Source organism: Semicossyphus pulcher, unplaced genomic scaffold, assembly GCF_022749685.1.
Source record: "Semicossyphus pulcher isolate SPU_LCO1_2020_fin unplaced genomic scaffold, fSemPul1.0.p SCAF_20, whole genome shotgun sequence".
Classification (NCBI taxonomy): Eukaryota; Metazoa; Chordata; class Actinopteri; order Labriformes; family Labridae; genus Semicossyphus; species Semicossyphus pulcher.
The window spans coordinates 1,307,296-1,319,746 of record NW_027211694.1 but is presented as its reverse complement, the minus strand read 5'-3'; the positions used below and the strand labels follow the sequence as shown (position 1 = coordinate 1,319,746).

Below are 12,451 nucleotides of genomic sequence, written 5' to 3'. Positions count from 1 at the left end.
GCTGCTAATGTTAGGTTAAACTTTGATAGCATCCAGGATGGAGATGCTTATGTGATCAACTCTGATAGCTTCGGGTACAGAGTTACTAATGTTAGCTTAAACTCCAAAAGCATCCCGTCTGGAGCTGCCAATGTTAGCCTAAACTCAGGTAGCATCAAGGACAGAGCTGCTAATCACTGTCATTAGCATGCTAGTTAACATTAGCTCAGCAGCTAACAAGTGGCAGCTGTTAGGGATTGCTGTTTAAAATGCTAACTATTGAAAGTGCTAACTGCTAAGTGTTAAAATATTCTATGTGTGTGTTTTTCAGCCACATGCCTCTGAGTCCGGCTGCTGACACCAAACATGATCGCCCGCGGCAACAGGCGGTTACTAACGGCAACCCGACAGGCTCTGCTGTTGCCAGGGACGACGACGCAGATGACACGCCCTCCGGAAACAGCATTGTCGTTCGCATCGGCATCCCAGACCTGCAGCAGACGGTAAAAAACTCAAACATATATATAAATATAGTTATATGCTGTATATAACTATATATGATGAGTGAATCAGCAGGACAAACCTGTCTGTCTGTCTGTCTGTCTGTCTCTTTCTCTGTCTGTCTGTTCCTCTGTCTCTGGCCCTCTCAGAAGTGTTTGCGGTTGGACCCAGAGTTACCAGTTTGGACCAGTAAGCAGAGGGTTCTGGTGACGTTGACTCAGTCTCTGTCGGATGTTTTGAACTATGGTCTCTTCCAGCCGGCGTTCAACGGCCGAGCCGGAAAGTTTCTGGACGAGGAGCGGCTGCTGAAGGAGTATCCTCTCCCTCCCATCACGCCCATCCCATACCTGGAGGTACAGTATATCTACTTTATCATGTTGTTATTCTGTATTTCTGTCCACAAATCCTGTAAAATATGATCTCATGATACTATCTGACTTCCTGTCTGTGGCTCTCAGCTCCAAGTTCCAACTGAAGATTTAAACTACAAAAACACATCTTTGAACATTTATTCAAAGCTGTTGTTTTTGTGTTTCTGCTGCCAGCTCGGATAAATAATAAAAAAGATTAAAGCAGAAAAGAAAGAGGAAAGTAATCTAGCCTAAAACTCTCTTCAAACTTTATCGTGCTAATTAGCTCTTCTCTGTTGATCTTTAAATCTTTGAATAAAAATGGGACTTAGTGCTAGCTAAATTGTATTGTAGCCACAAAGTTAGCTCTAAGCTAAGTTCACAAATTGACTAGTTGACCATTTGCTAGTTTTATAAGCTACATCTGGCTCTGTGCTAAACATTTAGCCCTCACATCCTTCCACTATCTGCTATCTGATAATGTTTTAAAAAACCTCTCTGGATACCTACACGCTAAAGACGGCGCGCTGTAGGTCTTCTATCCTACGTCATATGAAACCTTTAGTGTTTTTATATGGCAATTAATTTTGCAGGGATTTAGCTGTTTTAATGCCAGAGCTCAAAACAAGTTTCCTCGTGACACAGTTTTTAACTGAGGAACCTGTCAATGGGGGTCTTAAATATGGATATTATTATTGACATAATGCTAACAGGATGAAGCTAAAGCTAATAGGCCCCAAATTAAGCCTTACTTGGCTGCTTAGCTTACAGACTACTTTATATTTTCAAAAAATATCTTTTCTTGTTAAAATTTCAGTCAGATTTAGCACGAGAGCTAACTCATGGCCAGTGTATGTTTTTGGGATGAAGTTGTTTTGGTCATGCTAATGTTAGCTTAAGAGTGGAGCTCTATGACACACAGGAAGAAGATATATCAGGCTGTGATACACAAACAATACTTAGTGTAAACATTTATTGTTGCTTTGGTCTTTTCCTTTATGTCATATTTAAAACAAGCACTAACCTTTGACCTCTTGTTTTACAGTTTCGTTATAAGCGGAGAATTTACACGCAGAGCTACGTGGACGATAAGCAGCTGGCCAAGCTGCACACCAAGGTACACACACACACACACACACACACACACACACACATGTTTGATGAATCACATTAAGAGCAGGTACAGACACAAGTTTTGTCCTTTAAGTAGGTCTAGACAATTCAAAGCCTTTAAAGTGCATAATAATGGACATGTACTCCCACTACTCATTAAAACAAGTGTCCCGTTTCTAATAGTTAATATATTCAATAAAAACACTCAATTCTGGCTGCTGTGACTTCCAGGTTTTAAGAGATTTTATGCTGTTTCTTCAGATAATTAGAATAATTTGATGTGTTTTTCAGGCAAACCTGAAGCGCTTCATGGAACACGTTCATCAGAAGAACGTGGAGAAAGTTTCCAAATGGTTGGAAAAAGGCCTGGACCCCAACTTCCATGACTCTGACAGTGGGGGTGAGCGGGAAGATACACACTGTACCAGCCATCCAATCACACAGCACGCATTAATATCATCATGATTAAATTAATAACAAACTAAGTATGTCTTATATCACCACACTATGTAACTAATGTTAACTGTGTGTATAATTGTGGACTGTAAACTCCTCCTCAGGTAATTAAATCCTCCACATTCCCAGACGTACCTCTGACGATGACCTCAGTGTCCTCATTCCCACATATATATTTTCTATCCAGTGATCTGCTCTAATTCTGGAACAATAATAACCTGCGTGATGTGGCTGTTTGTGTCTCAGAGTGTCCTCTGACTCTGGCGGTCCAGCTCGAGGAGAGCTGTGATTTGATTAAAGTCCTCCGCAGTGGAGGAGCTCACCTGGACTTCAGGACCAGAGATGGTATCACTGCTCTGCACCGGGCCGTCCTCTGCAGGAACAGCACCTCCCTCACTGTGAGAAAGCTCTACACTGCTCCATATTACATTGTGTTTGTCCCATTATTACCGTCTTTGTAACAATGGGGCAGCGTAACCTCTGATTTTTTTCAAATATTTTATATGTTAAACGACAAATAGCTACATAAAGTTTTAGAATCGCTCCATTAAACAAGCTGTAACATGTCTTTCAGGGTAAATGAGTCGGATCAAAGGTCGTCCACTAAAAGTTCTTGTAGTTTCCACTGACAGGCTCAGATTGTTATTCTAAGTGTGTGACAACATGACAGAAAGGATCCCTACAGAGATAGACCTTTTTGTTACAGAGGAAGATGATTGTTTTAACCACACACAGACGTTACATCGCTCTCTGCACACACACCAGACTCCATTGAAATAAACTGGGATTTTACCTCGTAGAACACAGGAGCTGCTGGTCTACCGCTGCCTCAATTGCTTAGTTTGTGTAATTGTGTAACTTTGCTCTTTTTACTGGTAAGCTCAGATTCATCAGAATACTTTTTGTGACATAAAGAAAAGCATCAATCGTGGCAGCAGTGCACCAGAAACTGGAAGATAAAATGCCTCTTTTTATGAATGGAGTCTGGTGTGTTTGCAGAGAGCGATGAACATTACAGGGATCCTTTCTGTAATGTTGTCACACACTTAGAATAACAATCTGAGCCTGTCAGTGGAAACAACAAGAACATTTAGAGGACGCACTTTGATCAGGAGCATATTCCCCAAAGGATTACATTGCAGCCATTACAGCCTGTTTCAGAAATCTACTCTCTCAATTCAAATACTTTTTTTATTAACCTATAAGACCCTTAAATACCACAATATGTAAACGTAGTGCCCTGTTTGAAAATGCCTGAATGCCCTTTTCAATTTCGCACCACCACACTGAACCCTGTCCCGACCTGTTCTGCTCCTCAGACTCTCCTCGACCTCGGAGCGTCTCCGGACTATAAAGACAGCAGAGGTCTCACTCCGCTCTATCACTCTGCCATGGTGGGCGGCGCCCCCTACTGCTGCGAGCTGCTGCTGCAGGACCACGCCACCATCGGTATGGAGGCTCACTGGGGTCAATCCAGTGTCGCATCCAGCTGCTGTTTTTAGAATACACCTACACCTGTATGTGCGTGTTTGAGTGTGGATGATGACATCACTGTTGACCTTTAAACTTTACTGTACGACTGCCTTTGTTATTTATCAATGTTTTATCGTGAGAAGAACACTTGACCTCTGAAAGAACTCTCGTTGTCATGGTTACAGGGATGACAGATGAAAATGGCTGGCAGGAGATCCACCAGGTGACACGCACACATGCTTACATACACACACACAAGCTTACACACACACACATGCTTACACACACACACACACACACAGTCGGTTATTTGCTTTCACTAAACAATTATGATTCTGTGGGTGTTTGTGTGTGTGAATTCAGGCTTGTCGCTTTGGCAACGTGCAGCACCTGGAGCACCTGCTGTTCTACGGCGCTGACATGAGTTCCCAGAATGCATCAGGAAACACCGCACTGCACCTCTGTGCGCTCTACAACCAGGTAACACACAACAAACACACCAAAGAGCAACTTAGCACGTCCTTAAAAAGGCATTTTTTACACAGTAAATATAAATGTATAAGTTTAAAGTTATAATGTGGTTTCTGCTGGTTTCTGCAGGACAGCTGTGCCAGAGTGCTGCTGTTCAGGGGAGCAAATAAAGACATCAAAAACTACAACAACCAGACTGCCTTTCAGGTAAAATCATAAAAGAACTACAACTACAAGACTGCCTTTTAGTTAATATAACAAAAACTACATGAACCAGACTGCCTTAAGGTAAAAAACAAAAATACAACTACCAGATTCATGTGCAAGTAATACAAAAACAGAACTACAACAACCAGACTACATTTCAGTTAATGTAACAAAAACTGCACAACCAGACTGCCTTTCAGGGAAAATTATAAAAGAACTACAACTACCTGACTGGCTTAGTTCAAATTAAACAAAAATGTAACCACCACACTGCCCTAAAGGTAAAATAACTACAAAACTACAATAACCAGACTGCCTTTCAGGGAAAATATCAAAAAACTACAACAACCAGACACGATTTAGCTTAAAAATAGGCAAGGGAAATAGATTGCAAAAACCCAGCAGCCTTCTGGCGTGTTTACTCTTTGACACGTAACAGTCGTATGATTCTTTGTAGCCCGTTGGGTCCAGAAATTGTTATGAATTTTGTTCACACAATTCTCAGTAATACTTGTAAACACAACATAATGTCGAAACATTGACCGAATCATTCTGTGACTGTTAAAATGTGTTTGTTAACACAGTTTGCCCAAATGGCTGGTTGTAACATTATTTTCCCCTTCATGAAAGTGTTATAACTAATGCAAAAGTTCCTCATGTTTGTTTGATAAAAAACTACTTTGAGAAGCTGTTTCAGGACACATCTGTGCCATTTAAAATATATATTATATACATATATTTATGAATAGTCTGCAGTAATGGACTTGGAGCTGACTGACACAGACAGGAAGTCAGACAGTACTTTAAGATGGACTAAAACATCAAGACAACACAGTAAGAGAAATATAGAACAAAGCCAGCCTCTTCCTTCTAATGGATATATATAAAAGCCGAACGTCTGATCCATCTGTTGGTGTTATGATAATGAATGAGCACCCTGTGTGTGTGTGTGTGTGTGTGTGTGTAGGTGGCGATAATTGCAGGGAACTTTGATCTCGCAGAAATCATTAAGATCCACAAAACCTCTGACGTTGGTGAGTTGGCTCAGAGTGTAAACACATTTCAGTAGTGTGTATTTGTGTGTGTGTGCACATGTTACAGTAGCTGGTTAAGTTAAATCTCTCTTTGTGTGTGTGTGTGTGTGTTTTTGTGTATATATGTGTTTATGTGCCCAAGTAGTTCCCTTTAGAGAAACTCCATCCTACACAAAGCGCCGCCGAGTCGGCGTTACGAGGACGACGGCTGGAAACGGTCTGTCTTCTCCGCGCTCTCTGATTCGCTCAGCTAGTGACAACGCTCTGGAAAGCCCCGCCTCCTCTCCTGGCCCCTCCCTCCAAAGCCTGGAAACACACCATGACACGCACACACACTCGCTACGACGACACACTCGCCGCCTCAGGTACAAACAAGTACACACTAACACATATTCCCGTGTTTTTGTTAGCATCAGTAATGATAACGACTTCATCTGTGTTGGTTTAGATGGGTTTAGTTCTGCTATGGCTAGCATCAGTACTGGTGTAGTTAATTTAAATGCTGGTGAAGGTGACATTGGTACTGGTGTAGTTAGCATAAGTATTGGGGTAGTTGGTAGTTAGCATCTGGTATGGTTGGCATTAGTACTCCTGTAGTCAGCCTTGTTTTAGGTGTACTTAGCATTCGTAGCAGTGAAGTTCACTTAAGTACTGATTTAGCTAACAGCAGTACATGGGTCGGTCAAACTGTGATGGTGTTGTAACAGCAGTATTGGTGTGTATGGCAACAGTACTGGTGTGGGTTTATACCAAACAAGTTCAGGTGTAGTTGCAGCAATACTGATGTAAAGTGCAACAGTTCAGGTGTCGTAAGCAACAGTTTGTTTGTTTGGGAACAATAAGGCTTTATTTGCATCAGTAGTGATGGAGATGGCACCGCACGGCTAGTTGGCAACTGTAAGGCTGTAGCAGCCAACATTATGGCTGTAGTTTGCAACAATTCCACGTTAGTTGCCAACAGTTAGGCTGTATTTGGCAACAGTACGACTGTAATTGGCAACAGTACAGCTGTTGTAAGCGGTACAGCTATGGTTGGCAACAGTTCGGCTTCATTCGGCAAAAAGTAAAGCTGTAGCTCTGTTAAAGATGGCAACAGCAAGAATGGTTGCAACAGTAGTGATGTAGATGGCAATAGCGTGACTGTAGTTGGAAACAGCGGGCTGTTGAAAACGGTGCAGCTGTTGTTGGCAACAGTCCGCCTGTAGTTTGCAATAGTTTGGCTTAACTTGGCAAGAAGTACAGCTGGAGTTGCGCGAGTACTGGTGTAGTTGGCAACAGAACGGCTGTAGATTTATCAATGCAGGTGTAGTTGCAGCAACACTGATATAGATGCAGCAGTACTGATATAATTGGCAACCATATGGGTGTAATTTCCAGAAGTAGATTCAGCAGTGCAGGTGTAGTTGCAGCAATATTGCTATAGTTGGCAACAATTTGCAGATATTTGGCAACAGAATGTCTGTAGCTGGCAACAGTAGTTGACTGTAGGTGGTACAGTATGGCTGTATCTCTCTGACCTGTCTGTCTGCAGCCCCAGCGGTGGGGGCCATGTTGAGACCAGCCCCCCCTCCTCTCCGCCGCTGACCCCCCAGCTGAGGAAGAGGAGGCTGTACAGCGCTGTACCTGGACGCACCTTCATCGCCACCCGCTCCCACGTCCCGCAGGGAGCCGGAGAGATCCAGCTGCACCGTGGAGAGAGGGTCAAAGGTCAGATGGAGAGGACGGTCGTCATAATAACACAATGCTCTGTGTATAGTGGTGTAGTCCTGACTGTGGGTGTTGTCTGCAGTGCTGTCGATCGGTGAAGGAGGATTCTGGGAGGGAAATGTTAAAGGACGGACCGGATGGTTTCCTGCCGACTGTGTTGAAGAAGTTCAGATGAGACAATACGACCCACGACTGGGTAAATAATTCTACTATATTTCGATATATATATTTGTAGGAGTTTTACTATACTTTTTTAAAAACTATATTTATACTGTATATTGTACTTTTATATCATATAAGTCCATGCATGTTTCAGAGACGAGGGAGGACCGCACTAAGAGACTGTTCAGACATTATACTGTAGGATCCTATGACAACTACACCTCCTACAGGTAATACACCATCATTACATCCTCTGCAGGTTCTTTACGTTGATACTACACCTCTTACCGGTAATGTACACTTCCTGTTTGAGTAAGTCCCTAATTGATAGGCTTTAATATCACAACACAAACATGCAAAATAACTTAATACTTTTGAATTATAATATGCTGCTTTGAAATTCTTGTTTAGAATATTAATGAACATCTGATTAGTTCTTTCTCCACCTTCTGTGGTGAGCTTTCTGTTCTCTGAGGGCCTGTGCATTCACTCTATTTTATTTTACATTTTTAAATGACAAAAATGTTATAATAAATGTACATTTCTGTGTTTTTTTAGTGACTATGTGATTGAGGAGAAGACGGCCGTGCTGCAGAAGAGGGAGAGCGAGGGATTCGGCTTCGTCCTCAGAGGAGCTAAAGGTAGAAAAGATGGATGGATGGATGGATGGATGGATGGATGGATGGATAGAGGAGTTGTGGGTGTATGGAGGAGTTTGGGTAAAGAAAAAAGAAAGATATTTAAGACAGTGAAGTCTTCAGAGGAAGAGCAGTAAGCTTTAAAACTCCTCGCTGTGTGGTTTCATAAGAAAAACAGAATCCACAGAGTCTTAGACGTTCCCTGAAGGCATCAAAGAACTACATCTCCCATACTCACAGGACTATAACGGACACAACAGAGAGCTTGTTATTTAAAAACCAGGAGGGGACTTTCTCTTATTGAAGGTGTATTTCTGTGGTAGTTAAAGCCTGATGATGTGGGAGAAGAGTTGCCCAGTTATTCAGCCCTCTTTGGGTCAATATTTTGATAATTTCATTTTAAATCATGTCAGTTTAGAGGATGGCTCTAAATACTACGATTCCCATGAGCCTTGGCAGCAATGGAGAAGCTGTTTGAATCTCAGTCTACAGTCCAACGATCCTGCAGAGCTGTGACTTTGCAGGCACATTCCCAGGAAATCTTGCACAAGCTGAGAGCCGTAAAAAACACGCAGTCCAAGAACAGCCTGCAGACTTCCTGAGAAGCTGTTTTGGGCTGTTTTTGACTTTGATAGACTGTTCTGATTTATTTACCCATATTTAATTGCAAAACAAACATTTGTTTTTCTAATTGCCAACTTCCATCCATCCATCCATTATCTATACCGCTTATCCTGTTCAGGATCACGGGGGGACCTGGAGCCTATCCCAGCTGTCATTGGGCGAAGGGCGGGGTACTCACAGGGCTGTCATATAGAGACAGACAACCTTTCGCACTCACACCCACACCTATGGGCAATTTAGAGTCACCAATTAACCTTACAAGCATGTCTTTGGACTGTGGGAGGAGACCCCGGAGGGAACCCACGCATGCACGAGGAGAACATGCAAACTCCGCACAGAAAGGCCCACCTTGCCCAAACCGGGGTTTGAGCCCGTGACAGTAGGCAACAGTACTTACCACTACACCACCGTGCAGCCCTAATTGCCAACTTAAACAACTAAAATAATTTAAAACAAATGTAACGACACACTAAGGTAGGATACGATAAGGTACGATATGATACGATATATGATACTATAATATAAGATACTTTATGGTAAGATAAGATATGATACTAATCTTTAAAGTAAGATACAGTAAGATATGATACGATACTATAATGTACGATTCTATGCGGTAAGTTAAGATACGATACGATAGAAATTATTAATCCTCAAGGAAATTCTATTGCTTCAAAATGACACTACAAAATAAGATTAATACAAAAATATAAACTTAAATACAAGTGAAATAAAGAGTGTAAGTCTTCATGGGTTAAATGAAAAAGAGACAGTGACAGATTAGAGAGTTTTGCACTCTCACAGACTTGATGATGACGATGAACACATCATAGTCCTGAAGTCTGCAAGGTCGCAGCCTGCAATTAAGTCGACATTTGTATTCATCCTCGACTTTTAAAACTCTAAAACGCTGCATCATCGTCGCTGAATCATCGGAAAATTGACCCCAAATAACTTAGAATAGAAAGTGTGATCCTTAATGTGCTCGATCACTTTCTGCTTTTAATTTGGAATATTTCAAAAAGCTTTGAAAGCTGAACAAGTATTTGGTCTTGAGCTAGCAGGTGGAATAACTGAAAGGAGAGTCAAGGAGCCGAGTGAGTAAAGGCCCACACAGACATGACACAAGGTCTAGTCAGCCAGAATACGTCTAATCACCTGCGTAGGTGAGCCAAAGATCAATCCTGTTGGAGCATCACATCCAAAAATATTTAGTTTGTATCTTCTTTCTCTGTCTTTTTTGTAAGCTGAGACCCCCATCGAGGAGTTCGCCCCCACCCCTGCCTTCCCCGCCCTGCAGTACCTGGAGTCAGTCGATCAGGGGGGCGTGGCCTGGAGGGCGGGGCTACGGACAGGAGACTTCCTCATAGAGGTAACGTTACGAATCTGAGCTATGGATCATTAAAGCTCATTAATAATATATCTATCATCACGTGACTGTCCGTCTCTCTGCAGGTGAATGGTGCTGACGTGGTGAAGGTGGGTCACCGACAGGTCGTCTCTCTGATCCGTCAGGGAGGAAGTCGACTGCTGATGAAGGTCGTCTCGGTTTCCAGGAAATCGGAAACCAACCTGATCAGGAAGAAAGGTACAAGAGCCTGTTTAATTTAATTTTATTTTATTTAAGAGTAATTATATTATGACTTTAAGTTGATGCCTGTCTTTGAAATAAAGTTACTAAAACCAGTTTTACAGTTAGGGTTGTGTCCCAGATCAGTGTGGATTTAACTCATGTTAAAACAGAGGAGAAAGTCATTTTATTTACCAGAAACACACAAACGAGCGTCTCTGTTCACTCTCCAACTGTGATCTGATTGGTTCTTGTTTTGTAGCCCCGCCCCCTCCAAAAAGAGCCCCCAGCACATCGCTGACACTCCGATCCAAGTCCATGACCGCTGACCTGGAGGAGATAGGTAAAGCAAACACTCACTCACATACTCACAAACACACACACAAACACACACACACACACACACACACACACACACACACACACAGTGCAGAGTAAAGTCAAACTGTAGGAGTGTGTGTTGTTGACCTTTGCTCTGTCTGCAGCCCGGAGGAGACGCATCGGTGAGTCACATGGACCTGGTGCTGATGGTGGTCGTTGTTTTCGTGGCTTCTGTTTTCAGTGTGTTTTAATTGTTGTGATGTCACACTGCGGTGACAGAAATGTTAGCCTCATGGCATGATGTTGCAGTGATGTCATGATGTTGCAGTGATGTCATGGTGTTTTAAGTGATGTAATAGTCGGGGCCGTGGCCGACAACACTGAACACGTCCTCGTCCTCAAAGTTTTGCTTATTTACAGTCCCTGAGAAAATGTCCTTTAGTCCCACTTTGGAAATATTCTTGATATTTGGGGGTTTGTAGCACTTTAAGTAACTTCTTTTCCTCCATTATTTATCGTCCATCTGTAGACCTCAGTGTTGCTACGGCCCTGCTAACTGATGTTGTAGTGTTGTCATGGTGTCAGTCAGTTTTCTTTTACAGTTGGTGTCGTTGTTGTGGTTGTTGTGCTGCCGTGGGTTTGTGTTTCAAAATATTTTTTTATTTGTTTACCTTGTTTTTGCTGTGTCTCCTTCCTCCAGAGAAACTGGACGAGATGTTGGCCGTGGGTCAACAGGAAGTAGTTCTGAGGGCCCGCCCATCGGACGACTTCAGAGCAGCGACGGTGAAACAGAGACCGACGAGCCGCAGGATCACACAGGCTGAGATTAATGTGAGGCAGCTGTTGATATACTGAACCCACTTTTAAGACGATGACTGTCAGAGACCTGAACTTTGTGATTGTTTGTGTTCAGTCCTTGTTTGAGCGTCAGGGTCTGGTGCCCCCCTCAGCTCCAGAGAAGAGCACCATGGCTTTACCCAGAGGAATGTCCAGAACCAAGAGCTTTGGTGAGAAACACAGATCCACGGTGGTGTGCATACATAGATGATAATATCAACTGTGGTGAAAGAAGAACTTTTACTCAGATAACAAAAGAAAACTTGTTGGTACTTTTTTGGTCACCACTGCAGGCACACCTGAGGACGACAGGATCTCGGCTCTAATCAATGAAAGTCGGTTTCCACGGAGCTCCTCACTGACCGACAGCTTCATCCCTCCTCCTCCTCAGACAGCTCCACCCCCTCCCCCCTCTGCCTCCTCCACCTCCTCGATCTTCCTCCTCGACTCTGGCCCTCCCCCCTCCTTCCTCCCTCCTCCTCCCCCAGCCAGAGGGGAGGGGCTAACTCGCTCTAGCTTCAAGCCGGGGGCGGAGCCGAGGCTCCAGGAGCTCTCTGATGCGCCAGGGAGGAGCCACGCCCACGCCGAGCGGCAGAGGAAGGCGAGGTCAATGATTATCCTGCAGGATATGCCGCCGCAGCTGCAAGCTGAAGCACATGCCGCTGCCACGCACACGCTGCACACTGCCACACACACCGCCACGCACACGCTTCACACTGCCACACACACCTCCACGCTGTCCCTCCACAGCACTAGCCCCGCCCTCGGTCACTCACCGCTGTCACGCCGCCGGGGAAGACCAATAGAAAACCCGTACGCTAATGTGGGACAGCAGGCTCCGCCCTCCAAGCCACAGAGGAGGAAGTCACCATTGTTGAAACAACTTCCTGTCGAGGAACAGGGTTAGAATCGTTCAGACCTATCAGATTTCTATAAAGTAGCGTGTCAAAATATATTGTGCATTACTGAGTACCTAATAGATACTTGCTTGCTCATTTTAAATTGTTC

At 43.5% G+C, this 12,451-nt stretch overlaps 1 protein-coding gene across 4 annotated transcripts in view; it reads left to right on the top strand.

The window, feature by feature from the left end:
- shank3b (SH3 and multiple ankyrin repeat domains 3b) overlaps positions 1-12,451 on the top strand; it is a 44,113-nt gene that overhangs the window by 21,892 nt on the left and 9,770 nt on the right. The window contains exons 3-24 of one of the 4 annotated variants that reach the window (XM_069670768.1): positions 311-482; positions 738-833; positions 1,876-1,947; positions 2,235-2,343; positions 2,646-2,797; positions 3,719-3,848; positions 4,058-4,095; positions 4,236-4,352; positions 4,473-4,550; positions 5,518-5,584; positions 5,727-5,949; positions 7,116-7,291; positions 7,374-7,487; positions 7,608-7,683; positions 8,012-8,094; positions 9,963-10,087; positions 10,171-10,303; positions 10,548-10,628; positions 10,771-10,788; positions 11,307-11,437; positions 11,520-11,613; positions 11,737-12,345. In XM_069670768.1, the coding sequence (XP_069526869.1) occupies positions 315-482; positions 738-833; positions 1,876-1,947; positions 2,235-2,343; positions 2,646-2,797; positions 3,719-3,848; positions 4,058-4,095; positions 4,236-4,352; positions 4,473-4,550; positions 5,518-5,584; positions 5,727-5,949; positions 7,116-7,291; positions 7,374-7,487; positions 7,608-7,683; positions 8,012-8,094; positions 9,963-10,087; positions 10,171-10,303; positions 10,548-10,628; positions 10,771-10,788; positions 11,307-11,437; positions 11,520-11,613; positions 11,737-12,345 (2,890 nt within the window). In that variant the 5' untranslated portion in view covers positions 311-314. Of the gene's footprint in view, positions 1-310; positions 483-629; positions 834-1,875; positions 1,948-2,234; positions 2,344-2,645; positions 2,798-3,718; positions 3,849-4,057; positions 4,096-4,235; positions 4,353-4,472; positions 4,551-5,517; positions 5,585-5,726; positions 5,950-7,115; positions 7,292-7,373; positions 7,488-7,607; positions 7,684-8,011; positions 8,095-9,962; positions 10,088-10,170; positions 10,304-10,547; positions 10,629-10,770; positions 10,789-11,306; positions 11,438-11,519; positions 11,614-11,736; positions 12,346-12,451 lie in introns of all 4 variants that reach the window. The other 3 variants (XM_069670767.1, XM_069670765.1, XM_069670764.1) reach the window with 3 other exon arrangements.